The sequence below is a fragment of the Gaeumannomyces tritici genome (genome assembly GCF_000145635.1).
Source record: "Gaeumannomyces tritici R3-111a-1 unplaced genomic scaffold supercont2.2, whole genome shotgun sequence".
NCBI classification, from domain to species: Eukaryota; Fungi; Ascomycota; class Sordariomycetes; order Magnaporthales; family Magnaporthaceae; genus Gaeumannomyces; species Gaeumannomyces tritici.
In genome coordinates this window covers 6,292,432-6,317,318 of record NW_008804546.1, presented here as the reverse complement: position 1 = coordinate 6,317,318, position 24,887 = coordinate 6,292,432, and the positions used below count along the sequence as shown (strand labels likewise).

Below are 24,887 nucleotides of genomic sequence, written 5' to 3'. Positions count from 1 at the left end.
CGTCGGTCGGGGGTCGGGGGTCGTCGGGCCCGTCCCCCCTCCCCCCCCCCCCCCCCCCCCCACCTCGAGCTGAAATTTTGCTGGCTGCTGTGGCTGCCGCTCACTTTGCTCTCACCTTTTGAGCAGCGAACGTGCACTTGGAAATTTGTTCCCCGTGTTAGCACTAGTTTGTGGGGGGGGCAGAGTTTTCTCGTCTCTGCAAAAAGAAGGTGGCTGGGGGGAGGGGTCGCAGCCAGTAAGGTGGCAAATGCAGCAGGCAGGCGTGACCACATCCTTATGCGCAGCCCCACTCCTAGTCTCGCGCCCATCCCTGTCCGGGCTTGCAGCCGCATTTCAGCACGGGCCTCCTTCCTGAGTAGGAAAGTTGGGGGGGATGGCACGCAGGACAAACACCAGAGGGGGCTGCACTGTACTTGGATACTGTGGTGCTGCAGGACTGACAGCCACTGACAGCCACCGACAGCCACACATTCGATGGTCAAAGCATTGGACCATCTCCCAGAACCCCGGCTCGATGTGCAACCCTCTCCCCATTGGTCGTGTGGTTGATTGAAGACGTGAGCACGTCCCCGTCCAGCTTTCTTCTTCCGTCTCTTCTTCCTTTTTCTGGCTCCTTCAAATCTCGCGGCAAAGCAGCCCCGGTCTGGCGGTCAGCCGTTCCATTAAGGGGGCCACACATGCTAGCAGTGTGCAGCTCGGAAGAGGCACTCTGAATAGGCGGCCAAGAATTGTTCACTTTGCATCGCGGGGCCATGACAAGTCCCTCTTACTCAGTCCCCCCTTGCATACTGCGCCCATCGCGGTCCACGTCGAAAACCCACACATTGATCGCAGGAAAGAAATACCTAGAGGCTTGCTATATACCTAGGCAACCGAGAAAAATGAAAAAAGTCTAAGACTTTGTCGGTCGAGAATGATACATATGGCGGAAGGATAGGACAGGGGCTAAATGAGGCACTGAGCCGACACGGCGTAGAAAGCCGGCTCAACCGGATCGTGTAGTTACGAGAACACGAAGAAAGCTGCACCGAAAAAAGGAAACCAAAAACTATATCATATCATAGGTTGGAATCCCGACCTGACACATGTTGAGAGCATGTGGGAGAAAGATTTGAGGGGGGTCCAATCCAAACCTGCCCTCACTCTTCCTGATACGATATCTTCCTCATCTCTCCCAGCCTGCGGCGTGCCGCGCCAAGGGAATTCTCAAGCTGGAGTATTTCGACCTAGGGGGGGATGCATGGTTAGCGTTGACGCAAGGAGGTCAAACGAAGGGTAAAATGTCAGGATACGTACCTGTTGCTCCATCTCCCGGACTTTAAACTCGTGCGACCCCAGTTTGGAGTAGTCGACCTGCTCCTCCTCGCCCTGCCGGTCTCTGATGAGCGCCTGGACCTGCCGCACAAGGGACCGACACGCCGCCCCGACCGCCTTGCTCGCCTGCTCCAGCCCCTCCTGACTCTTGCTCATGAAGCCGGCCTTGACGCGGCTGGCAGCCACCAGCTGCGCCGTCGACGCCGCCACGTCGTTGGACGCCACTATCAGCTGCTCCGGGCTGTTGCGGTTCGAGATGACGCCGTCTGCCGTCTCGATGAGCGTATTGGTCGACGAGGCCACCGCCTTGGCCGCCGATACGAGTCCCTCGGTCCACCTGTTGTTCTTCTTGTAGAATGCCGTGCGCGAAGAGGTCCCCCGGCCGGCTTGCACAATCTCCTGCTGTGTTGTCGTGGCGGCCTTGATCAGCTGCGCAATGGCGTTGGTGACGGCCATGGCGGCATCCAAGATTGAGTCGTGCACTTTGAGCTCGTACGTCGAGTAGCCGTCCCTCGGCTTGTTCTTGAGCTTGGCCAGGCGCGCGGCGGCCGCGGCGATGGCGTCGGCAGCCTTGCTCAGCTCGTTATCCACAATCTCGCCCAGATCACCTTTGAGCTTGCCGAAGCCCGGGGCGAACGTCTCGACGAGCTTGCTCAGCTTTTGCAGGTTCATCTGCACGTCGTTGTTGCTGTTGATGACCACGTCGGTCCTCTGGATCGGATCCATGCCCTCGAGCCGGAAGCTCTGCAGGCCGCGGAAGAACTTGACCGTCGCGGCGGCCGACTGTCGCGCCCCATTCATCAAGGCGTCCGTCTTTTTGTCGTCCGTCGCAAGCCTCGTGACACCCTTGGTGTTGTTGCACACATCCGCCAGAGCGCTGCTAAAGACATTGACTGACTTGATCAAGTCCGAGTGTGTACTGTTGGGGCCGTCGGCAATAAAGTTGTTAAAGGCCGTTGCGAACTCCATGGCGCTCGCCGACGCCTTCTCGATCTGCGACAGCACGTACGTCGGCGACGCGTTCTGGTTGCCGGCCTGCATGGTCGAGTCGAGCTCGTACAAAGCGTCGTCGACGCGCTGCACACCGGCCTGGAGGACAGAGTCGATGATTTCGTTCATCTTGTCCAGGTTTGACATGATGAGGGCATCAATCTGTCCGTCCAGGGCCGTATCCGTCGCGCCCTGGTTCTCCCTCAGCTCGTTGAGCTCGATCAGAGTCTGGTCCATGCCAGCCTTGTACACCTCGAGCTCCTCCTCCTTCTCGCGCAGGAGCTGCTCGATATCGGAGCTGCCGTCCCTGAGCTTGCTTTGCGCATTCTCCAGGGCGCGCGACTTGCTGCGCAGGGCCTCCTCGAGATCCGCCATCTCCCGGTTATACTTGGACAGCATGGTCGACAGCTCGTTGCCCTTGCTGCGCTCGAGGTTGTCGGCGCGGTCGAGCGCCATGCGGAGCTCGCGCTTGAGCTTCTCGACCTCGTCCTTGCTGGACCCCGACAGTCTGTCCTTGTCGTGTAGGGCCCGGTCCCTCTCCCTGATCATGTCGGCGAGCTCAAGGTTTTTCGTCTTGATCTCCCGCTCGAGCTTCTCTCGCCGTTCGATTGCCTCCTGGGCAGAGGCCGCCTTGAGCTGGACCGACTTGAACTTTTGCAGGAGGTCAAGGTGCTCGTGGCGCAGCTGGGAATACAACTTTGCCAGGGCCTCGTACTTTGTGCGCCACGTGTTCACCTGTTCCTGCAGCGCCCGGATTTGATCGTCCTTGCTGCTCATCTGCTGACCCAGGCTGCCCTGGACGTGCTGGAGTTCCCCTTCGAGTGCCTTGACGCGCTGGTCGTACTGTTGTAGCATCAGCTGGTCTTGCTCGTACTGGGCTCTTGCTCGCAGGTTCTCCTGTTCCAGCTCGGCAAGGCGCCCCTGGGTGGCCATTCTCGCCTGCTGTTCCAGAAGCGCCTGGTGTTCTCGTTGCTGCTGCTCTGCCAGCCGTCGCTGCTGCTCGGCGAACTGTTGCTGGGCGAGCAGAGCGGCCTGCTCCTGCGCCTGCATCTGCTGGCGCTGGCGCTCCTCGAGTGCGCGCTGCTGGGCCTCGTACTCGCGATTCTGTTCCTCGAGCTGTGTGCTCCAAAAGTCATTTATGACTCCTGGCTCCTCGTTCTTGGGCTGTGGCGGAGGCGTCGGTTGCCGCTCGATTTCCTGCTTTGGCCTCGCAGGCAGCGCCGGGGCCGTGTCGTCCTCGGAGAGCAGGTTCGGAGGGTCCTGTGGCAGCTTCGGGATGGCGATAAGGCTGGTCAGGTACCGGAGGTTCGAGCATTCGTAGTAGAACCGGACGAGGCGGTGGTGTTGGGCATCATAACGCCCTCGGAGCGGCTCTAGGGCGTCATCGTCACCCGTTGTCGAGTGCATGGCGCGGAGCATGCTGGTGATGAATTTATAGATGCCATATGTCTCCTGGACAAGAGGAACAAGTGCGGATATCCTGCACTCGTTGTTGCCCACGTTGCGAAAGTGGGAAAAGATCAATTTTTGGAACTGATCAATCTTGTCTTGCAGGGTCATGAGGTCGGTAATGGCCTCGTAGCCCTCGTTGGGATCGTTAATGACCTTGAGGCTCACGTACTCCTCGTACTCGAACGTGCCGTTGAATTCGGGGTGCTGCTGGTGGAAGGAGAGCTTGGCTAGCAAAAAGTAGACGTACTCCTGGATCAGAGGGCCGTACCCGCGCAGTCCCTCACCAACCACGGCGCGGTTGAGGCTGTCGATCCAGGAGCGGTTGGCCATGGCCTCGCGCAGGGTAGATGGATGGCCCTCCTGGAGTACCTTGTGAACCGTGATGAGAGCCTTGAAGGTCTGGACCTCGTCGGCGAGGAAGGGCTGGACTTTCATGGCGCCCCAAAAGGATTGGGACGACTTGTGGTCCCAGGTGTAGACGATGCAGCTGCGGACATGTTTGCGCTTGGGTGCCGACTCCTCGGGGCTGGTGGCTTTCCTAACGTTGACCGAGAGCTCCGTTTCGGACCTGGGTTGCGGCATGTCAGCACGGCAGTGTGCGGGTGGCTACACGGCAAGTGACAGCACGCGCGTCGGCGGGGAGAGGGCATCCACGGACTTTGCATGATCGAGGCTGCGGACGGTGGCCATATTGGGCGGGCGGTACAGGGACACGAATCAGAGCGAGAGGTCAGATGGAGCGGCGTGAGGCGCGTATAGGAGAGGAGGGATTGGGACAGGCAAGCTCCGAGGAGCGGCGACGCATCGCTCGGGCAGTGATGAATGGAGGAGCTTTGGAGCAGCTCTGGAGGAGCTCTGTCGAGGTGTGGCTAGGATGATGCAGCTGCGGTCTGCGGGGGAAATAACCTGCGACGGAGACGGAGAGTGGCAGAGGCGGAGAGTGGCAGAGGCGGAGAGTGGCAGAGGCAGGAAGGCACCAGGCAGGAAGGCAGGAAGGCACCAGGCAGGAAGAGCACGATAATGAATGTGGAGCAAAGACGTCGTCAGCCTTGACACAATTCAGCCACGGCCAAGGCTGGCCAATCAGGAAAGCGAGGCCGCCGGAAAGTGGATCGCCGCCAGCCGACGGACGTGGGCCAACTCCCCACCAGGCAACCAGCGTGCGGGGTCTTTGAGAGAGCAGGGGAGCAGGTGAGGAAGTGAGGAAGGGGAAAAGTTGGTGTTGTAGTGGAGGATCAGGCAAATTTATATTGGGATTGCATGGAGTGTTATGTATGTTGAGATAGGTACCAGGTACCTCAAGTGCTTGTGGGTGCGCATATCGGGCAAGAGCATGACGTTCCATGGAGTGTTTGAAATAGTGACAGGAGCATAGGCCTCAGGTTTTGATATCGAGCATCTGCTTCAACAGCGTCTCTGATGTCCGCCACCACCTCCCGCGCTCCTCGAGATGGTCCTCGCCGCCTCGTAAGGCCGCCTCCTTTCTTCTTTTCGCCTCTTGGGCCGCAGCAGTCGAGGCCTGTCGCATGGTCTCGAGCGGCGCCAGCTCCGCCCGCAGCCGTTCCGCCTCCTTGCGCTTGCGCGGCGCCGCCGACCCGCGCAGCTGCCCCAACTGCCGCTCCAGGTCTCGTGCCTCTGCCTCGCGCTGCTCTGCGAGTGCCGCCGTCTTGCCTATTGGTAGCCGCAGCTCCGGGTCCGTGGCATGCTTGTCTTGGCGATCCTGCCTCGCTTGTCTCAGCGTGGCCACGTCCTTCTCTAGCTGCGCCATCTGATCTGGTAGTTTAGCTAGCTGCACCCTCTCGAGCCCGACGCGCATGTGCTGGCGCGCCAGTTCTGCACCTTGGCGCTCCAGCTCGGCCACGAGCTCCGCGACTTGGCGTTTGAGTGTTTTCAGTTCCGCCTTGGCTTGGGCGTTGAGCGCCTCCAGCTCTGCGTTCTCGGCCGGGTCCACGATTAATGGCGGGTCGCCGACGATGGCGCGGATGAACTTTTCCTTGGTGACTTGCTCCACATAGCTGAAGCGCAGTTTGGCGAATAGCTCCTTGTAGTGCGTGAGGTCTGCTTCGAGAGACGCCGGCGTCGGCGCGTCGAGCGACGCCGTCGAGATGTCTGATGTACGTGCTGTAGTGCCGCCTGGGTTGTTGTTGCCGATGGCCGCTTCTAGTTGCTCCACGGCGCTGGTGATGGGCTCGCTCAGACGGACGACGGTGAGCTCGTGCTTGGAAGCAAGAGCGTCTAGCTGAGTGGCGACCTTGGCGGGGTTGTTGGTTTCGGGCATCTTTTCAATTCCGGCTGGTTTGCGCGTCCTGTGTTTACTTTCCCTCGATCAATCTGGCCGATTCTAGAGCAGTGCAAAGCCCCACCCAATCGCGACCCCACCCGGCTGTGTTTGCGCTCTAAACTGTTGAGGAGCTCGATCCAATTACCAACATACTACCTCTCTACCTCTCTACCTCTCTACCGATCTACCTACCTACCGACCTACCTACTACCGATCTACCTCTCTACCGATCTACCTACCTCCGATCTACCTACCTACCGATCTACCTACCTATCGATCTACCTAGACACCTTTGCTTGGCCGCCATGTCGAAGCACGGCTTCCTTCTCACGGACGATGCTGTCGCCGAGAGGCTTATAAGCGAAGCCAACGATGACTCCAGGAGAGCAAGGTAGGCCTCCGGCCGTTTAATTGTCCTCTTGTAACAGCATGGCCTGACTTTGCGCTGGGACGGCAGGCCCGAGAACAAGCCCAAGCCCAACACGAGGTTCCTGCGCAACATCATTCGCACGACCGAGAACCACAACGCGGCGCTTCTGGCCAAGGAGGCCGCCGAGTCTCGGGCCCGGCTCCAGGAGCTGCGCGAGACCGAGCTGCGGCTGCGTGAGCGCCGACGCCACCGACCAGAGCCCCACGAGGTGCGTCGGCGGCAGATGCGCGACATCTCGGCGATTCTCCATGGCGGCGGTTGCGGGAGCAACAAGGCTAGGAGGAGGGCGTCGTCTTCTCATGGCCGTGGCCGTGAAAGGGACCACGGGCGGGAGAGACGCCGATCATGCTCGCCAGATGGTGGTGGCCAAGGACATGGCCGTCGGTACAGAAGAGAGCGCTCTCCTTTGGGGGGGGATGATGGCGAAATACACGACCGTCGACACGGAAGAGAGCGCTCTCCTTTGGGGGGTGATGATGACGATGGCGAAACACACGACCGTCGACAAGGGCTCCCGCCGTCATTGCTAGCTCGTGGACTCGGTTCCCTCCCGCCGTCATTGCCGGCTCGTGGACGAGGAAATACAGCACCCGCGTCCGGCATAGATGCCCGCTTCTCGGAATCGTATGATCCCACGTCCGACAAGGGAGGAGGGTGGGATGATATGGCCGAGGCATTTAGGGATCGGCAAAAGTGGAAGGCACAGGGTGCCGAGAGACTCCGTGCCGCTGGCTTCACCGAGACGCAGATTCAAAAGTGGGAGCGAGGAGCCGGCACCGGGCGAGGTGATGGCGGGGATGCCCATGCGGACGACTTTTGCTGGTCCAAGAAGGGGGAGTTGAGACAATGGGACCGTGGAAAAACAGTCAACCCCGACGGGTCCGTATCGACGGGCCCTGACTGGGCCAAGTAGAGCGGGCCCTGACTGGGCCAAGTAGAGCGAGCGCTTTGGTGTCGTGTGGTTGCACATGATTCTTTTTTGGTAGGACGACAAATGAGGTCAAAAATGAGGTCAAGGATTTGATTGTATTGAGAGCAAAATCCGGCTCCAATGCATGGCTTCATTCCACTACATGCCCTTGCCATGGCCCAAACGCCGTGAATCAACGATGAATGACCATTTTTCCGAGACGGTCAGTAAGAAAAGTGATCTTGGCTTCCAAAGCCTCCCGACCTAGTGATCTTGGCTTCCAAGCCCCGACCTAGTGATCTTGGCTTCCAAGCCTCCCGACCTAGTGATCTTGGCTTCCAAAGCCTCCCGGTACTCTACTCCTCGTCCTCCTCGTCGCCGGCGTCGTCACCACCCTCGGCGGCCTTGGCCTTCTTTCTCCGGACACGACCGGGGCGGCCGCCGCCAAAGGGCGAGGTGAGAGAAAAGTCAATGTGCTTCTGCGAGTCGAGGCGGACAATGAACGAGGGGACGTTGACGATTTGCTTGCCGACACGGATGTGACGCTGGCGGATCAGAACACGGGCGTGGTGAATCGACTTGGCGAGGCCGAGCTTGTAAACGCAGGTCTGCAGGCGACGCTCGAGAAAGTCCTCGACCTTGAGGGCCAGCACGTAATCGAGCTTCATGCGCGACTCGTCCAGGACGCCGACGCGGACCAGACGGCGAATCAGGGCGTTGCCCTCGAACAGGCGCTTGGGATCCTTCTCATCGAGGGTGAGAAGCTGACTATGTGTGCTGTTAGCGGGCTCTCGGGGGGCGGGAAATGTGGTTTGACATACCGGGCAGCACGACGGATCTTGGACAGAGTGAGCAGGACACGCCAGACCTCACGCTTGTTCTTGAGACCAAACTCGCCAACGAGCTTCAGCTCCGAGTCCCTGGATTGAGGAACAAATGGTCAGTTTGACTAAAGACGTGAAAACGGGCAAGCCCGGTTCAGTGGCCTCACAGTCGAGCCGCTTCAAAGGGTCTGCGTGGGACCTTTGCGGTCTTGGAGTAGCTTGGCTTGACACCCATGGTTTCGAGAGGGGGGGTGGTCAAGGTGTTTTTGTTTGTTCTGGAGAGGAGGTGGTGATGGACAGAGGTGGTGATGGACAGAGGTGGTGTTTTTTTTGGGAGGTGATTTTTTTCGCAAGATTGTGTGGTGGGGGAAGATGATTAAGCAAGGTGGCCCACTCCTTGGGTGGGTTCCTCTTCCCCACTTTTGTGAATGTGGCCTGTGCACAACGTGCACCCAATAGAATTGGACGAGCGATGGGAAGGTATCGCGGTGCAGATTAGAGTGCGTGGTTGATTGAATGTATTTTTGCTGCTACCTAGCCAGTGAAGAAGATGCGCTACAAGTCAGCGCCCCAGGGGCAGATGTTCCTTCAAGCCCCAGAAACAGATGTTCCTTTGCCTAAGTGGTCTTGTCCTTGTTGTGGTAGTTTACGTTGTCATTCCAGCTGGGGTAAAAGTAGGCCGAGAAATGTCAGCTACGAAACCACATGTGATGAGGCGTCCGGGAATGCATGCGAACAGAGACAAGAGGTCAACGTACAAAATGGTCTTGTCGCCATCACCCCACTGGTAGTTCTTGGTGCGGATGTTCTGGTAGGGGTATTCGATGCGCTCCTCCAGAGGGGGCATGTGAGACCAGTGCTCCCAGTGCTCGTTCCACAGGTAGTAGGCGTTGGCCGCAGAGGCAGCCAGGGCAACGGGGACCACGCTGTGGAGTTTGTCGTCAGTCCAGAGACCAGATCGTATCCCCCCGAGGGAAAAAGTAGGGGCGCTCACTAAAGAGATATCTTGCGCCACAGCTCTGTGGGGAGTAGCTTCAGTCAGCACCTGTATTCGCGCTCGCCGGTTGGCACGAGATTGGGGCTTCCCAGACACCGTCGGGGAGGGGCCTACCAGTGCTGGCGTGTGCGTGCTCCTTGACGGCGCGGCGCTCGCGGACAAAGGCGCTCTCGGTGCTCGGTCCTGGGGAGCTCATGAAGCGGCGCTGGACCGGCGCCCGAATCTGCGCGGCAAAACGCGGGGCCCGAATCTGCGCGGCAAAGCGCGGGGCGGCGCGCAGAACCTGGTGTTTGGGGAGCATTGTGTTTTGCGTCGATTGCGATAGTGTCTTGAGGATAGAGGAGGGGATCAATTGCACGGGGATCGGTTGCATTGTATGGACTCGAACCATGTTTCGCAGATTGACTGACGTTGTTGCCTCGGGCATAAAGTTACGTCAGCAGCACGATCTTTTTTATGGGGCCCTGTCCCACTATCGGAAGTCTAACTACTACTTCTTTTTACAAGGCAAAAAGCCTAAACACACGGAAAAGAGGACAAAAGAGCGCAAAAAAGAATGAGCACAATTAGAGATGTACAAGCGTCTGTCAAGCGTCTGTCAAGCGTGTTATCAGCGGCTTCGGCGATCCTCCTGCGAGTCTCGCCTGGAGCGTGACGTGACGACGCCGAGGCTGCTGGAAAGCAGGCCGAGCCAGCCGTCGGCCCGATTTGAGCGGCGAGCACGCTGCGAGTCGGCGGGCACCAGAATCCCACGTTCCAAGTCGCTGTCGCGCTCTGGCGAAGCAGCCCCATTGCTACTGGACCCAGAACCGGAGCTTTCGGCCTCGGCATCATCATCATCGCTGTCGTCGCGGTAGGCCTCATACCGCGGGCTCGATGAAGAGCCGCGGGCAAGCGATCTGACAACGTCGCCCTTGCAGATTGGACATGTTCTGCGGCGGGTAGTCAACCAGGGCGTTCTGCAAGAGGGGGGAAAGGTTAGGGTTAGACATCCGGATAAGCCAGCACAGAGCTGGAGGCCGGATAAGCCAGCACAGAGCTGGAGGTATCCCCCCCGACAGCGCCGTGGAAACTTGGAATGATGGACTTACATGCACTCCACGTGGAATTCATGACCACACGGAAGGCTCATGACTCTGCTGACCCCGTCGACGTATTCCTCCAGGCAGACGACACACTCGACCTGACGACCCATGTACTTTTTCCACTGGCTCGGGCGGTGGGCCGCCGATTTCTCGTGCTCTGGACGTGACGGTGTCCGTGGCGCCTGCAGATCCGAATCCACCCTGAGCAGCGAACTTGAGCCCGAGTCTGGAACATCGGTCGTGGTGCGTGACCTCGGGCGTGGGCGAGAGGGAGACGCCTGCTGCTGTGTTTGTGGCTGTGGTGCATGTGGCTGTGGCTGGGCTTGGGTTGTTTGTGATTGGGGCAGATGCTGGTGCTGCAGCAATGGCGTCGTCGGCGACGAGCTCGTTGGAGAGGGTATCCGCGAGGATTGGGCAGTCGAAGATGCAACCGTGTGGTAGGTTCTGACGGGAAGGCGCTCGATGACCGACTTTGGTGCCCGCCACCGTCGCCTCCTGATTCTTGCGCGTAGTATGAGAAGTGCGTAGACGACGCTCAGTGTGATCAGCGGACTGACAACGAGCACGAGCAGTGTGTCGAAAAAGGGGCTAGCGCTGCTCGCCGGTGTGATTGTCACCCAGAGCCCCTCGCGGCCTTGGGAGCCGGGGCCCTCGACCACGTTCCCTGCCGGCAGCGCCTTGGCGTGTCCCAAACTTGACTCCTTGGGTTGAGAAGGTGTGCCGACGAGGTCTGGATCGCGCCAATCTTGCACACCAATGACAAAGTCGTCATCCTCGCCAACGTTGGTTCTCGTGTTGGAAGCCTTCTCCATGCTGTTCCTAATGGCATTGTCCTTTTCATCGCTCCAGTCGTTGACGAGAACCCAGTTCTTGCCAGATACCCCATCCGAGTCGCTACCCCAATGAAACAGTTTGCTGAACCATCCACGGCTCCGTGGCCGAGTGGATGACGCGGAGGCTTCGTTGACGGGCTTTCTAGGGACATTTGCTTTGATGTTTGGGGTAGAAGATGCACTCATGCCGACGACAGAGCCCTGGCCTCTGATCCTGCGGTGAACGCGGCCCTTGTCTGACTGCTGGACTTTGACGACGGCGTTCCCGTTCTCATCAAGTATATCCTCGATGAAGCTCCCGGGCTGCACCAGAGACGACAGGATTGTTGCCGTCATGCGCGAGGTGAAGATGGCGGGAATGGTGACGTTTGATGTGTCACCTCTAGCAAACATTTGTATCAGTGGGCCACCCTTGGTGTTGTCGCCAACAATGACGGCCACGGCACCTCGGCGCTGAGCCCACTTGACCTTTTCGAGAAAGCCGCAGCCACCTCGGCTGAGAAGCGCAACCTTGCCCGTGATTTCGGCAGACTCCTGGATGGACTGGATGTCGGCGTGTGTCGTGCCCGAGGGCGGAGTCTCCTTGCGGGAGACGGACGACGAGCGCTGCAGGCCCTGATGCAGATAGTCATCGGTGCCGTCATCGGTGCCGTCATGGGTGCCGTCATCAAAGTGACGGTATTTCGAAGACTGCGAAAGCCTCGACTGGCGGTGCACAGCCTTGGAGTCTGCTGCCCTCTTGGAGTTTTTGGACTTGGTGTGGGACTGGGCGAGGAGCTTGGAGTCTTTGGGGTAGGACTTCTTCGTGGGGATGACGGCGGCTAGACCCGATGTGCCGTCTTCCCATCCGGGCACGTCGCTGCAGCCAAGCTCGCCCTCGCCCTCGCTGTCGGGAAGGTTATCGTCGGCGAAACCACTGCCGATCCATAGCTGGCCGCTCAGGCCGTTGTGGGGCAGGGGCGGTCCAAAGGCGGCGGGGCGGGCCTGGAAGGAGGTGCTGTTGTCGTCGGTCAGGGAGATGACGGCGTTTGGCGGAAACAGCGTAAAGGGCGTCGAGAAGGAGAATAGCGATTGGAAGGCCGACTTGGCGGGAGGGCCGTCGGACACGGTGGGGCGATGGGTGGGAGAAGACTTGCGACCCGAGGTGATGGACCGGCAAAAGAGGAAGAGGGATGCGAAGAAGAAGAGGATGAGAATGGCGATCCGCGGAGGGCGCATATTGGCGCTGGACCCAGGAGGCCAGGCGGAGCGTCGTGTTGGTCTATCGGGTTGGTTGTTGATGTCGCGGCTGGAGCAAAACAAAGGCTGTTGGCGCGGGCTTGGAATTCGCGGTCGGGGGGACAGCAGCGACGCCACTGAAGCTACCTATGCACAGGTAGGTAAGTAGGTAGGTACGTACGTAGGTACCCACTGCCTCGAAGGCGGGGAGGCGAGCAGACTCACTTGATTGAAATGGAGAGGGGCGGCTGCCATTGTCGGTCGGGACGGCTGCAGGGTTGTATGTCGGGCTCATCATGCCATGTCTATGGCCGGTCCAGTGACTGCATCACCCGTGCCACTTGCAGCGTTGACTCGGCCAAGGCCCTAGCCCACTCCAATCTCGCGTTCAGGTAGATGCGACCGCTGGGGCTGGGACGCAGGATCCCCCAAGCTTCAGCGCACCTCGGATCCCCCCCAAGCTCGGATCCCCCCAAGCTTCAGCGGCCCGACGATTACTCGCCAATTGATGCCTGGACCCCCCGACGCGGCGGCGAGACGACAATGCGGCCCAACCACCACTACGGCACAGCGCCAGGATCAAATCCGAGCTGGCAAAGGAATCTGGCTTCAGAACGGGCTTTGCACACTCACCAAGCAAACAAAACGTGCTGCGTGTTTGGAAGCAGAAGAGGAGGAAGAAGGGGAAAACGGGCCTGGAAAAAGAAAAAGACGAGGGAAAGCAAGCACTGGGAAAGCAAGCACAGGGCCGGCGCCCGTCTCCCGGCCGGTCTGTCCGTCGCGGAATGAAGCTGTGCCTCGTGCGCCATCCACGCTGTTGCCCTGCCCCGTGTGTGCACGCTGAAGTGTGCACGCTGGTGAGTGCACGCTAGAGTACGCTGGTGTGTGCACGCGCCGACAATGGATCAGGGACCTGCATTGGCGCCGCCGTCCTTCCGCCCGGCGAAAAAGGTGACCGGCATCTGCCTCGCCCATTTGCAGGTTGTAGCCGTCGATTATGATCTTGGGCGCACGCCTTGGGTCGTCGCAGACTCGGGACCGGCCGCCCGGCCTCGCGCAGTAGGTCCGACCGTGCTGTAATGCGTTCCCGTGTGGGCTGCCCACTCGCCCGGCTTGTTCACCAATTGGTCGGCGAGGTTAAAATCGCGGCGCTCCGGGCGGTTGAAGGGCTTGACGAAGCGTCCGAAGCCGAGCGCCATGAGCTTCTCAGCCACGTGGTGCGCCTGGTAGTTGCTCCTAAACACCGACTCGCTGTTGCCCTGCATGTAGCTCTGCAGCGCCGCGTGGAAAGCACCGGCCAGTCTGCCGACGCACCCGCCGCGCAGCCCGCCCACCTCGAGCGTGCCGTGCCAGGCAACATGCACCGCTTCTCAAAGCCCTCCTTCCACTTGAGCTCGACGTAGTTGGTATTGCCGGTCGGGCCGCGTGAGGAGGTCCTCGACTCCTAGTCCGTGTCCAAGGCGCCGTCGCACAACGCCTGGGCCGAGACTCGCGAGGCAGAGCATCTCGCAGGGCACCGTGGCGGCCAAAAGACATCTTCTCGTCCTGGGTCAAGAGGATCCTCTTGTGCTTCTTGGTCTTGTTTTGGTGAATGGTGCGGCGTGGTCACCAACTTCTCCGTCCCGTGGCTGCATCCTGCATGGTGCCGAGGCGCATCTGCTCCTACGTCATCCCGATCAAGGACCCCGGCCGCCTGCGTCGAGGACGGTGAGCGTGCAAGGTCCGGCAGTTCCTCGTGTATCCACTATTGCCCAAGGGTCAGGCGCCAGCCACGTCGGGAGTGGGGGAGGGGAGGGGGGAGGGGAGGGGGGGGAAGGGGGGGAAGGGGGGAGGGGGGGGAAGAGGGGGCGACCTGATAAAGGAAGGGGGGCGACCCGATAAAGGAACTTACCATGGTGACCTCGTAAACAGCGCCCTTCCGCGCCGACTCCCTCGTTGGTCTTGGCCGAGCACTCAAGGTACTTGTACGCGCCCATCTTCTTCTTGATCTCCTCGCCCCGTGGTGCAACAACATGTCGCCAACACCACCCACCCTCAAGGACGAAAAAGACGGCGACGAGGCCAAGAGTCCACTGAGCCCCAAGGAGTCGTTTGTTGGCTCGTCTTGCGGAGCTCCTCCTCGCCCTGTGGTGCAACAACATGTGGTTAGTTGTCGCTCAAGGCCATGTGTCACTGTGAGCAGTGTTGCGGGTAAACATACATCCTCGGGCGAGACGGGCTTCTGGCTCGTCTTGCGGAGCTCCTCAATCGTCTTGCGGAGCTCCTCAATCGTGGCTCTGAAGACCGCTGGCCCCTGGCCAAAGATCAGAAGAGCATCGGGAGACACCCACCCGCAGCCAACAAGGATGATGGGCAGGCCGGAGCAAAGTGCAGGACCTCGGAGATGCACTGGAAAGTAGGCCGGGCACATGGTTAGCAAAGGAAGCTTCATTCTCACGGAATCTGGGGTGAGACTAACCTTCTCCTTGTCCAGCGAGTCGGACGAGAAATACTGATACAGGGCTCTCTTAACGAGGAACAATTGGAGGGCAAGTCTGGTAAACGTCCCAGTTCCAATGCTGGTGCCAGAGAAGCGGTCAAACGCCCACGCCAGTCGAGCATCCGCCAAATCAGCGGGAGGATGCCGGCGAGACAACCTGGATCGGGGGACGCCAGGCGTTTGCTGCTTGGGGAATGATGATGGCGACTGTATCCGTGTTGCCGACTCTGAGCTTGGTCTGGGCGGAGCTCGGTACGGCATGTCTAGACATTGGCTGTCTACTGGTTCGTCGAGCCCCTGTCTCAAGGGCCGCAAGGTCCATGTCTCGGTACACGTCGTCAGGCGACGGCCCAGGAGAATCACGCTTCTTGCGTAATCAACAACGGTGGCATGTGTTGAGGGAATGGCTCGTACCTCTCGCGCATATACATGCCGCTTGCAGCTAGGTTCTGGACTCGAGCTCTTGATCGACTCGAGCCATGATCGACTCGAGCCAGGGGCGCCCGTGTCGCCTGACCATCGACGGTCAAATGATCCGGCTATCCATCTGCATCTCGGTTGTAGGCCATCCGTGGCGCTAATCTTTGGACTTGTAATCCAAAGGCTGCGGTTCGAGTCCCGCGTTGGGTGCCAGGAGTATGATGCCATTGTCGCTGGCTTCATGAGGTCCGGAGAGGAGTTGAGAAGAGACAAGACACTTACTTTGACCGGCTTCTCCGAGACCTGGGCGACATGGACAATGTCCTCAGCCGCTCCCGAGATGGGGACTCGACACCTTCGAGTCTTGCGTGCCTCGAGGGCAGACGCCGCCTCCTCAGCCTTTGCTCCCGAGATGGGGACTCGAGTCTTGCGTGCCTCGAGGGCAGACGCCGCCTTATGACCTGAAAAAGGTTGTCCTTGTCAGCCTTGCTCTGATGACATCTATAGCCAGGGGCGTCGCTCACATCTTCGACCGAGGGACGAAGCAGAGGGCCGTGTTGGTCATGGGTACATTGTCGTCGCCTCCGAGATGGACAGTGAATGGGAGCTGTGGGATCATACTCAACTGGGGCGGGAGCCGGTGTGGAGGACTCTCGTCGCTCGAGTGGTCAAGGTAGCTGTCTACACGCGGCAGAACTCGAGATTGGTCCTGCGCTGGAGGGTCTTGAAGCCGTCGTGCGGGAGGGAGCAGGGCACTGTAGAGCATGTCTCTATCTTGTCCAGATTGGGGTGGCCCAGCACTGCGCGCCCAGGTTAGCTGGAAATCCATTCTGGCACTAGGTAAGGAGGGCCGCTTGGGACTTTGAGAAGAGTGTGGAATGAGGTGAGTGTAAAAAGGCTAGCCTCACGAGCAACAAAGGGGTCCGAGGGCTAAAGAGCATCGTCTGACCGGCAGCGCTCTTCTTGGTCTGATCCGATGGACTCGAGCCAACTCGGAAATTGCGTCGGTCTGTCCGACGTCTGCAGGTTCGTCTCGAATAGTCGTGCTTGTTTCGCGGCAGGTAATAAAGGGGTCTCGAGGTTCGTGTCGAGCCGCCTCGTTCATGATGAAGAATGAATGAAAGAGAATTGGAATTTTGTTCGGGCGATGTAAGTTGTGGACGAAAATTCTAGGCAACAGTTAGGGTTACCGAAAAAGGGGCATGAGCCCTTTGGGATAGCGGTCCCTCGCGGGCTGTTACGACCGACCACGCCAACAGACAGGAGCAAAGGGGGAAGGCGGCTGGGGCCACAACTTTGAGGGCAGCTACCGCGCCTTCCCAGTCTACAAAGGAATACGTGATGGCCCAATCTCTGGATTTGTGATCCCAAAGCACAGAGCCACAGATCTCTCAAGGCAAATGGTGCAAAGCACTACAGTAAGAGATTTCCTTTTGTCCTAGATAGCCCTTGATAGATGCACTGGCATTCATTTTGTTACAACCAACAGACATGGCCCAGGAGGGAGGCCCGAGGTGTGGCAGCCAGGGCAGCCGGGTGAGCATCACCCCGCCTTGTCACCTGACACGGCCCTAGGGCACAGGACAAAGGGAAAGAGCCTGAGAAGGAAGGTCACCACCCAGGACAAAGGGAAAGAGCCTGGGCACAAGAAGGAAGGTGTTATGAGCCTGGGCACAAGAAGGAAGGTGTTACGAGACAGACGAGGGGCACAGGTTCAGCCGGTGCCGAAAGAGGTCACGCGATGGCCTTAGCTAAGCCTGTGATCCCTCCACAGATCACAGATCACGGGCTCTTGGCAGAAGCACTGGTGCGCTGCCAGGCCTGGGTATAAAAGAAGGGGATCTCCTACTGTCCTAGATAGTTCTTGATAGATGCACCGGCAGTCAATCCAAGTTGGCTTCCGGGTAACAAGCATTTAGACCGCACCCAAGATTTTTGTAAATCCCCTCAATTTGTCAAATCACGTGCTACTGTTCAGTACTCCTCAGGTGCCTTACCTTGTGAGCAGAGGCCTGACTGTAACAGAAGGGATCTCCTACTGTCCTAGATAGTTTTTGATAGATGCACAAGTTGGCTTCCAAGCACCCCTTGGAGCAAGCCTTTTAAACCACACCCAAGATTTTTGTGAATCCCCCGGTTTGTCAAATCACGTGCTACTGTTCAGTACTCTTCCGGTGCCCTACTGTCGGAGGTGCAACCTGTCGGATTGAGGGAAAGCCAGCAAAGGAAAGCCAGCAAGGAAAGCCAGCAAAGGAAAGCCAGCAAAGGAAAGCCAACGATCCCAGGACTAAATACTAGCGTTGTGGGATGTCATGTGACCCACCTCACACACCTACCTTGGGAGCAGAGGCCTGACTGTAACAAAGGGTTTCCTACTGTTCTAGATAGTTCTTGATAGATGCACCGGTATTAGTCAATCCAAGTTGGCTTTCGAGTAACCATCCAAAATGTTGTCAGTTAGGTTGATTGACTGGCTCATCAGCTGCTGGCTTGATCGGTTTCTGCTGCCAAAGTGCGGCCGGAATCGGCCGCCTCGAGATGGCGCGTTAATCGGGTTTACGCGAGTTGGACGCGCTCGGTATCCTGCGGTTCTTCTTGGAAGTCACGCTCATCATGTCCAAGTTGTCGGGGTCGATACGAAGACCAGTCGGCGGCCCGGTAGGATCAAAGTAATCGTCATCTTCGTCGTCGTCGTTAAACCCACCGCCGCCGTGGGGTTGGCCGCGGAGGGAGGGCGTAGGGCCCCTGCGAGGAGGTCCAGGAAGGGGGCCACGCCTCATTCTCATCTCTTGTTTTTTCAACGCAAGTTCCCGCTGTCGGATGGCCAACTCCCGCTCCCGCAGAGCAAGATCGTGGTTGTTGGGAGGGTAGCTGGTCTGCCCACCTTCGGGGATGTCATCGTAGACCACCAGATGACTGAACTCCTCCAAGTCGGCCTGATTTGTCAAATCACGTGCTACTGTTCAGTACTCCTCAAGGGTTTCCTACTTGGAGAGTGATCCTGATTCTCCCGAGGGGTCGAGGCAGCCTTTGGGGTTTATGTTCTGACGCTGGGTCGGATCCATGGCCTTTTCTTACAGCCCGATTTGGTAAACTTGTGGGAACATGAAATGGGAACATGAAAGTATGGGAACATGACCAGCAAAAGTATCGGAAAGCAATGCAAATTTCATTTTGTTCATCTCAATGACGGGCCCGGATCCTCCCGGCGCCGTCCTCACCTAGCCTGCCTATCGCAAGGACCAAACTCTTCTTACAAACCCCTCCACAGCAGTCCCATCAATCCTCCGCTTAGGCTGACGTGTCCCCGCTCTCCTTGGTAGGAAAAATGGCGGCCTTTATGAACAGCCCACGCGCGCGTGCCCGGGCCGTCATCCCGGACCCGTACCAGCCACAGCTTGTCGGCGTATGCACTTCTTACTCCTGTCTCGCGGCGTCGCGCGCGTCCACCTCCAGCCCCCGGAGAACGATGGCGAGGAACTCCAGGTCCTCGACGAGGGGCCCGCCGAGCGACGGGATGCCGAGGGCCGAAACCGTCAGCTCCATCCTGTCGTGCAGGACGACGGCATGCCTAGCGAGCCGTCCCAGCGCGCGCGCGATCGAGTCCCAGTCCCCCCCCCCTGCTCCCGTCTCAGGTTCTCCTGCCAAGGCACCATGTCCTCGCCGTTCCGGATCGTCCTCAGGAACTCGAGCAGTTGGTCGAGCTCGGCCTCCGAGATGGGCTGATCGGACTCTTCCGCCCCGCGGATGCCGCCGTCGGCGTCTTGTTGGTCGCGCTCGCTGCCGGCGGCGGCGGCGGCGGCGGCGGCGTCGTCGTCGTCGTCGTCGTCGGGCGCGTCTGGGACCGTGTCTTGGCCCTCTGCTACGCCCGCCGTCGCGCTGTCGCTGCTGCCCCCGACATCCGCCGTGGCGCGGGGCGTTGCGGCCCGATGGCCAGGGGTTAGCTCGTCCGAAAGGGTGTGGTTAGTCCCGTCGGCAGTGCCGACGACGACGCCCTCCTTGTCCTCGCGAATCGGCCTCAGCGAGCTTCCCGACATGGTGAAATTTCGTTGCGGCTGCGATATCGAGAGATGAAGAGCGATGCGGAGTTGTCGCTAGTGATGTTTTTTGTCTTGTGTGAATCGCTGCGGTCTGCTCGGAGATGGCGATGCTCAATGTAGAGGTGATGCTGAATATCGCTGTGGGATGGATGCTGGTCGCTGCCTGGACATTTATATACTTTTACACCCTTTGTCAGCTGTTTGTGCTGTTTCGCGTCCGTTTGGGGAAACAACCCCTTTGTTGTATTTACACAAAGCGGTTGTTTATACCTCGTGTTCCCAGCCATGCTCTTTGTATGCACTCTCTTCTGTCACCAGAAGTGAGGAGCAAAAAGATGACTTTTCGCGAAACGTGTGGAGCCTTGTCAAAACGGTGCCTGGTGTTGGGCCGACGGAGCGTAGACTCTGCCGTGGGGAAATGGGCAACAGTAGGACTTGCTTACCGCTGTGACCTGCGTGCTTGCTTGGCTTGTGATTTTCGGATACAAGTCCCCTCCCCCCTTAGTGCGAAGGGGGGCGAAGCCAACTAGCCCACTCAAAGACCCAAACTGTGAGGATATGGCGTGCCTGTGCCACGAGACGGGACAGCATCCGAGCGACTTGGGGATGGGATCTGGAAAATGTGGACGGCGAACAAGTTTAAACTTGCCTCCAAATCACTTCTGCGTGCTGTTTTGTTAGTCTTACTTTCAGGGTCAAGGTGTGATAAAGGCCTCACTTACCCCTAGCCCCTCCTCCTCTGTCCCCCTAGCCCCTCCTCCTCTGTCACCCCTAGCCCTGTAAAGGAGGGTCTCGAGTCAACCCTTGCTGCTCAGCGTTGCTAGACTGGACGTCCTGCTCGACGGGCTCTGAAACGGAGCCAGCATCTGACTGCATCAAGGACCCCTCAAAGTCCAACTCGGACGGCAACTGATCAATGGCGGAGCAAACGCGCTTAAAATGAGCGGGCATCCATACATCGTAAACGTTCTTGGTGAATCGATATGCCGTCCATTTGTCCTTGCCGTCCAGCGTAGTAAAAGAAAATTCGTAGATCGGGTGACGGTAATACTTTGTTGGATTTTTTTCAGTAATTACGGCGTAGTGGCCGTAAATCCGCACTGATCTATAGTCGTGCGAAATCGAGAAGGCGAGAATCTGGCCATCAACTTCACGCTCACGCTTTACAGCACGAAAAAGCTCGACCATAGCCCGTACCGCGAGGGTCATGCTGTGGGCGTTTTGCCGGTCTGCAACATCAAGCGCCGCGGCGCCGCACTTCACCTCGCATGTTAGGAATGGGAAGTACATGTAGTACGTGGCCATAAAAAAGGACTGGTCCCCGGAGATAAAATTGCCGATAAATGGCGATAGCTTGGCGAGCTGCTCGTCGGTGAATGCCCCCCGCCTAAAGCCGACCGAATAGTCCGGCTGGGGACGAGGACTGGTAAAGGGGACCGAATTGTTCCACCATTCGTTGACGCTCTCAACCAAAATGTCGAGGTGGCTTGCACCGAATGTAGCGAGACTCTCGGCCGAAGGAACAATGAGTCGAGTGATATCTTGGATGACTCGCGCCTCATTTTTGTTGTGTATCTTCTGGCATGTCGTTTCGAAAATGTCGTCCCGGAAAAGTGTATCGCCGGGAATTGGCTGCGTCTGCTCGAGGAGAGATTGGCAGAGGGCCTTGCTGGCATCGGGCAATGGCAAAGAAGCTTTGGCCATGTAGCTACCTTTGACCTCGAGGAGAGTTTCATAACGCTGGTCTCGGTATGGTGCGCTTTTCTCCTCATGCGGCTTTTGGTCGCTCGGCGTTGAACTAGCAGAGTTGGATCGCTTGCGGGACAGGTTGGACGAGGACTTCTTCCGCCCAAGTAAACCCTTCATGGTGGGAACCATCTCCCCTGTGTCTTTGGGCTGGAACAGTTCCTTTGGCCAGCGCCCCTCCTTCCGCCAGAACGCAATCGGGTCGGGGTCGCCGCTGCCAATGGCTGGCTCGCCAAACGTGGTCTCAGCAGGCGGGGTGCGCCATGTCCGTTGGCGCTTCCGTTGGCGCTTCTGGTCTGGGTTTGGGCTGTGCTCGAGCGTGTCGTCGACCGATTGCTGTACTGGTGGCTCCTGTAAATAGTTAGGCCATGATTCAATACAATCATGGACAGAATGCATACCTGTGCAGATGGCGTTTCTTTGAGTATAGAGAGACGTGGGCGATTGCGTTTGGGAGCGGGTTGCTCTTGAGTGCGGGCCATGGTGATGAGGACGGAGGGGAAGAGGTCCTGTGATGGGCTGCCGGGGAATCGAGGTTTCAAGATGGAGTGGCATGTAGAAATGGCAGCTACTGTCGTTGCCTCAGCTGGACCCACAACTTCGGGCGGTTACGTCTAACTCGGTGACAAAGCGCGGCTAAGCGGAGACAAACCCCCGGCTGCTGTGTCCAAAAAAGGCCACTCGACGAGGCATCTTTACTAATAACATTTGTTTCGGCAGCTATACCGGTTCACGCACGCGTGTATGTATAAGCAGCAGTAGCCAGTTCAACCGGTCAAGTGCTGCATCGAGGCTGCCGAGTTTGCCCAAGAGAAAGTGTGCCGAGAGCTTCAAACTAAAACCCGTCCGCCGGGTGCACGCACAGTCCACAGTCATTGTTATCTTTTCGAATCGATATCCACCACATCGACATATCCCTTGCTTGAAGCCGCAATCAACGACGTCCATCCGTCTTTATCCGCAACCTCCACGTCGGCACCCTTGTCGTCGAGAAGCAGCTTAACCATGTCGGCGTGGCCATTCTCGGCAGTCCACCGAAGCCGTGTTTGGACACTCATCCTGTTTAAACTCGTCACCGTTTCCCGCCGCCGTCGGTATGCCAAAGTTCACCCCACCGCTTCTGCGCCTGTAACCATCGTTTAGACGCACGCTCTTGTCTTTCCTTGACCTCTGCCTACCTTGTGCTTGGATGGCGTATCTCCTCAGCTCCGTTGCTTGGATGGCGTATCTCCTCAGCTCCGTTGCTTAGATGGCGTATCTCCTCTCTTCCTTGGCCAACATTCTTTTCTTTTCTTCAAGCTTTCTCCTTTTTCTTTAAGCTGCATTATTTCATTTTCTACTGTTAAAGACAGGCGCCAATCCCAGGGAACTCTCATTTTACCATTCTCGACAAGTTCAGGGTGGACTACCGTAATTACGGCATCTCCACGGAAGCACAACAGCTGACCTTGTTGGGTTGGGCACGTCGACGGCCGGACTGTTGGATCCTACTGTACATCAGACCGCATTTCTTGTTTGAGGTTTACAGACGGAAGATTTCGTCCAGTACGACAAAGTAATGCGCCGGCCGCGCCGTGCCTTGGGGGCGGCGTGAAACTGCAGGAAGAAATCCCATCAAGCTGCCTCGACCCCACAGGAGAATCGAGATCACTCTCCAATTAGCCTCTAATTCTTACTTGTTACAGAAAGAACATGCTTGCTTTCCGTCGACAGAGTCGCAATAAACTACCTAGTGGGAGGGGGAGACGCAGCGACCCCTCACGACCTCTGAAAACCAGGCCCCACCCTCTCCGAAACAGCGGGCCGGTTGCCTTGTGTGGTTGGAGAAGTGGCCAGTCTGAACCTTGTTTGTAACCTATCCGCATCACACAATCTTTTCTCTCGCCTCTATTATCTCGCTTGCCGACGACCCCCGAGCCAGGCCTGAGAGATGCCTCGCAAGCCACTGCCTCTTGGTCATTAGCAGCCATATCAGGAACACCAGCGCCGTGGCGGGGAGCGTAAAGGCCCAGTAGACCCAGAAGCTGTCCTGCACGACCTTGTCCTGGCCGTTCCACTGCAGCGACGGCACGGCGAACAGGGCGGCGAAGAAGGTCGCCGGGAGAAAGGCCATGGTCATGGCTGCGATGGTCTTCATGGACGAGCTGTCCTCTGCGCTGGAACGCGCGAGCTTGATGCTCGCGCCGGCGTCGACGTGGGTGAGTTGTGCGAAGAGCTTGTTTTTTTTTTTTTTTTTTTTTTTGGACGCATGTAAGCATGTAAGCATGTAAGCACTCAATGTCACCTTGGGAGTTGCGGCATCGGGAAAGATGGGTAATGCTCACCACAGCCGAGAGTCGTTGCGCTCTGACGCTCATGTATGCCAGGTAATCTATATACGTCGCCATGCGCCGGTCCATGACGGGCACGGCCTCCGCGAGGGCCGCCGAGGCCTCAAGATACCTCCGCCTCGCATCGCCGCCACGGAACTCGAGGTCCGGCGGATCCGCGCCCTCGGACTTGACCACCTCCAGCACCCCCCTCGCCACCCGCATGTGCCGCATCCTGTTGTCCATGTTCCCGCCGACCTCGCCCACGGCCTGGACCCAGTCGGTGAGCTGCCGGATGTCAAAGTTGCGGGCCGTGTTGGCTCGGGCGTGAGGGTGCGGCCCGAAGCCAGTCTCGGTCTCGACCTCGCGCAGCGTCCCCAGCTCCCAGCGGCCCGTCTGGTGGTCGAACTCGCGGGTGAGGAACAGGCCCGACGCGAAGCCCGGCAGCGAGGGGCCGGCGGCCAGGTGCCGCCGCAGGGCGCGGAGCGTGTCGACGAAGCCGAGGAAGGTGTGCAGGCGGCGGTTGAGGAAGAGCACGAGCGTGGTCAGCGTGCAAGGGTCAAAGGTCCAGACCAGGGCGTAGAGCAACGTGCCGAGGAAGCGCGTGGTCAGCGTGCTGCTGCCCCCCGCTCCGGAGGGTGTTGCGGCCGCCCCGCCACCGCCGCCATGTGTGTGAAAGCCGTCGTAGTCGTGGCAGATGTAGTAGCGGACGCAACTGTCGGCTCGCATGGTAGCCAGCAGGCTGAGGAAGCTCTTCTGCGAGATCTCCAGGGAGACGTCGAGCTTGCGGGTGATGTGGGCGATGCGGAGGGTGGCCGCGCCCGGCTCCGTGGGAGATGCGAACCAGCTGCAGAGGCTTTCCTCGTCCAAGGATCGAATCTCTGGCTGCTCCGGCTTCAATTCTCCAGAGCCATGAGCGAGTTCAATGGTTTGAGCGAGTTCAATGGTTTGGAAGACGAGGGCTGAAGGATGCTGCGGTGGACTGAACTTCTGCTCGGCGTCAAACACAGCCTCTGACAAGGCCTTGATGCCATCCATTTCTTCCGCCTTGACGCCTCTGGGTGAAGTCGAGGCTGGTTTTTGCGTCGCCGAGGCGCTGATGGCGACAGCAACATTTGCTCAGGCTGGGTCTTGCTGACCATAAGCACCAGGGTAGATTGGTGCAGTCAGTGCAGTTGGTGTAGACGGTGTGGGTTGGGGCACGCGGTGTAGACTGGTGCAGATTCGGATTGGTGCGGTGTAGATTGGTGCAATCGGTGTAGACTGTGCAATCGGTGCAGTCGGTGCAGGTTAGTGCACGCGGTGTAGATTGGTGCAGTCGGTGTAGATTGGTGCTTACGGTGCAGATTGGTGCAGGTTAGTGTGCCCTGTACCGACCACAGCTGCTCACCTCCACCCCGCTCTTTTAGGCCGACACAAGCACTGCATCTGCCCCCTGCGCACGAAACGGACGAGGGCTCCGACCGCTGCCAGTCAATAGGAAGCTGCTGCCGGGCTGGATCCCAAGCAATCAACGTGTCGGCTCGCGATCGATGTGTCGACGGGCGAAAAGGGGGGAA

The 24,887-nt window shown here is 58.6% G+C and overlaps 11 protein-coding genes across 11 annotated transcripts; 1 reads left to right on the top strand and 10 right to left on the bottom strand.

The window, feature by feature from the left end:
- Positions 1-1,139: 1,139 nt before the first annotated feature.
- On the bottom strand, positions 1,140-4,446 carry GGTG_04696 (cytoskeleton assembly control protein Sla2; the record flags this gene model as incomplete). The annotated part of the gene is made up of 3 exons (XM_009222493.1): positions 1,140-1,226; positions 1,297-4,324; positions 4,415-4,446. The coding sequence occupies 3 exons, from the start codon at positions 4,444-4,446 to the stop codon at positions 1,140-1,142; spliced, it is 3,147 nt and encodes a 1,048-aa protein (XP_009220757.1).
- A 688-nt stretch (positions 4,447-5,134) lies between these two features.
- GGTG_04695 (hypothetical protein) lies at positions 5,135-6,034 on the bottom strand (the record flags this gene model as incomplete). The annotated part of the gene is made up of 1 exon (XM_009222492.1): positions 5,135-6,034. The coding sequence occupies one exon, from the start codon at positions 6,032-6,034 to the stop codon at positions 5,135-5,137; it is 900 nt and encodes a 299-aa protein (XP_009220756.1).
- A 308-nt stretch (positions 6,035-6,342) lies between these two features.
- Positions 6,343-7,380, top strand: GGTG_04694 (hypothetical protein; the record flags this gene model as incomplete). Its single annotated transcript, XM_009222491.1, has 2 exons — positions 6,343-6,428; positions 6,495-7,380. The coding sequence occupies 2 exons, from the start codon at positions 6,343-6,345 to the stop codon at positions 7,378-7,380; spliced, it is 972 nt and encodes a 323-aa protein (XP_009220755.1).
- An 88-nt stretch (positions 7,381-7,468) lies between these two features.
- GGTG_04693 (40S ribosomal protein S9) lies at positions 7,469-8,522 on the bottom strand. Its single transcript, XM_009222490.1, has 4 exons — positions 8,369-8,522; positions 8,199-8,297; positions 7,723-8,145; positions 7,469-7,633 (listed from the first exon to the last, which is right to left on the bottom strand). The coding sequence occupies exons 1-3, from the start codon at positions 8,434-8,436 to the stop codon at positions 7,734-7,736; spliced, it is 579 nt and encodes a 192-aa protein (XP_009220754.1). The 5' UTR covers positions 8,437-8,522; the 3' UTR covers positions 7,469-7,633; positions 7,723-7,733.
- A 296-nt stretch (positions 8,523-8,818) lies between these two features.
- GGTG_04692 (cytochrome c oxidase subunit VIa) lies at positions 8,819-9,499 on the bottom strand (the record flags this gene model as incomplete). Its single annotated transcript, XM_009222489.1, has 4 exons — positions 8,819-8,864; positions 8,960-9,127; positions 9,196-9,220; positions 9,313-9,499. 4 exons carry the CDS (start codon positions 9,497-9,499, stop codon positions 8,819-8,821), a joined length of 426 nt encoding a protein of 141 aa, XP_009220753.1.
- A 309-nt stretch (positions 9,500-9,808) lies between these two features.
- On the bottom strand, positions 9,809-12,632 carry GGTG_04691 (RING-9 protein; the record flags this gene model as incomplete). Its single annotated transcript, XM_009222488.1, has 3 exons — positions 9,809-10,157; positions 10,290-12,421; positions 12,516-12,632. 3 exons carry the CDS (start codon positions 12,630-12,632, stop codon positions 9,809-9,811), a joined length of 2,598 nt encoding a protein of 865 aa, XP_009220752.1.
- Positions 12,633-13,329: 697 nt separating this feature from the next.
- Positions 13,330-13,599, bottom strand: GGTG_04690 (hypothetical protein; the record flags this gene model as incomplete). The annotated part of the gene is made up of 1 exon (XM_009222487.1): positions 13,330-13,599. The coding sequence occupies one exon, from the start codon at positions 13,597-13,599 to the stop codon at positions 13,330-13,332; it is 270 nt and encodes an 89-aa protein (XP_009220751.1).
- A 666-nt stretch (positions 13,600-14,265) lies between these two features.
- GGTG_04689 (hypothetical protein) lies at positions 14,266-15,238 on the bottom strand (the record flags this gene model as incomplete). Its single annotated transcript, XM_009222486.1, has 5 exons — positions 14,266-14,458; positions 14,535-14,620; positions 14,665-14,722; positions 14,793-14,892; positions 15,228-15,238. 5 exons carry the CDS (start codon positions 15,236-15,238, stop codon positions 14,369-14,371), a joined length of 345 nt encoding a protein of 114 aa, XP_009220750.1. The 3' UTR covers positions 14,266-14,368.
- A 2,541-nt stretch (positions 15,239-17,779) lies between these two features.
- Positions 17,780-19,270, bottom strand: GGTG_04688 (hypothetical protein; the record flags this gene model as incomplete). The annotated part of the gene is made up of 2 exons (XM_009222485.1): positions 17,780-18,169; positions 18,887-19,270. The coding sequence occupies 2 exons, from the start codon at positions 19,268-19,270 to the stop codon at positions 17,780-17,782; spliced, it is 774 nt and encodes a 257-aa protein (XP_009220749.1).
- A 774-nt stretch (positions 19,271-20,044) lies between these two features.
- On the bottom strand, positions 20,045-22,255 carry GGTG_04687 (hypothetical protein; the record flags this gene model as incomplete). Its single annotated transcript, XM_009222484.1, has 2 exons — positions 21,985-22,255; positions 20,045-21,370 (listed from the first exon to the last, which is right to left on the bottom strand). Exons 1-2 carry the CDS (start codon positions 22,075-22,077, stop codon positions 20,045-20,047), a joined length of 1,419 nt encoding a protein of 472 aa, XP_009220748.1. The 5' UTR covers positions 22,078-22,255.
- Positions 22,256-22,587: 332 nt separating this feature from the next.
- On the bottom strand, positions 22,588-24,836 carry GGTG_04686 (hypothetical protein). The gene is made up of 2 exons (XM_009222483.1): positions 24,668-24,836; positions 22,588-24,591 (listed from the first exon to the last, which is right to left on the bottom strand). The coding sequence occupies exon 2, from the start codon at positions 24,364-24,366 to the stop codon at positions 22,699-22,701; it is 1,668 nt and encodes a 555-aa protein (XP_009220747.1). The 5' UTR covers positions 24,367-24,591; positions 24,668-24,836; the 3' UTR covers positions 22,588-22,698.
- Positions 24,837-24,887: the final 51 nt, after the last annotated feature.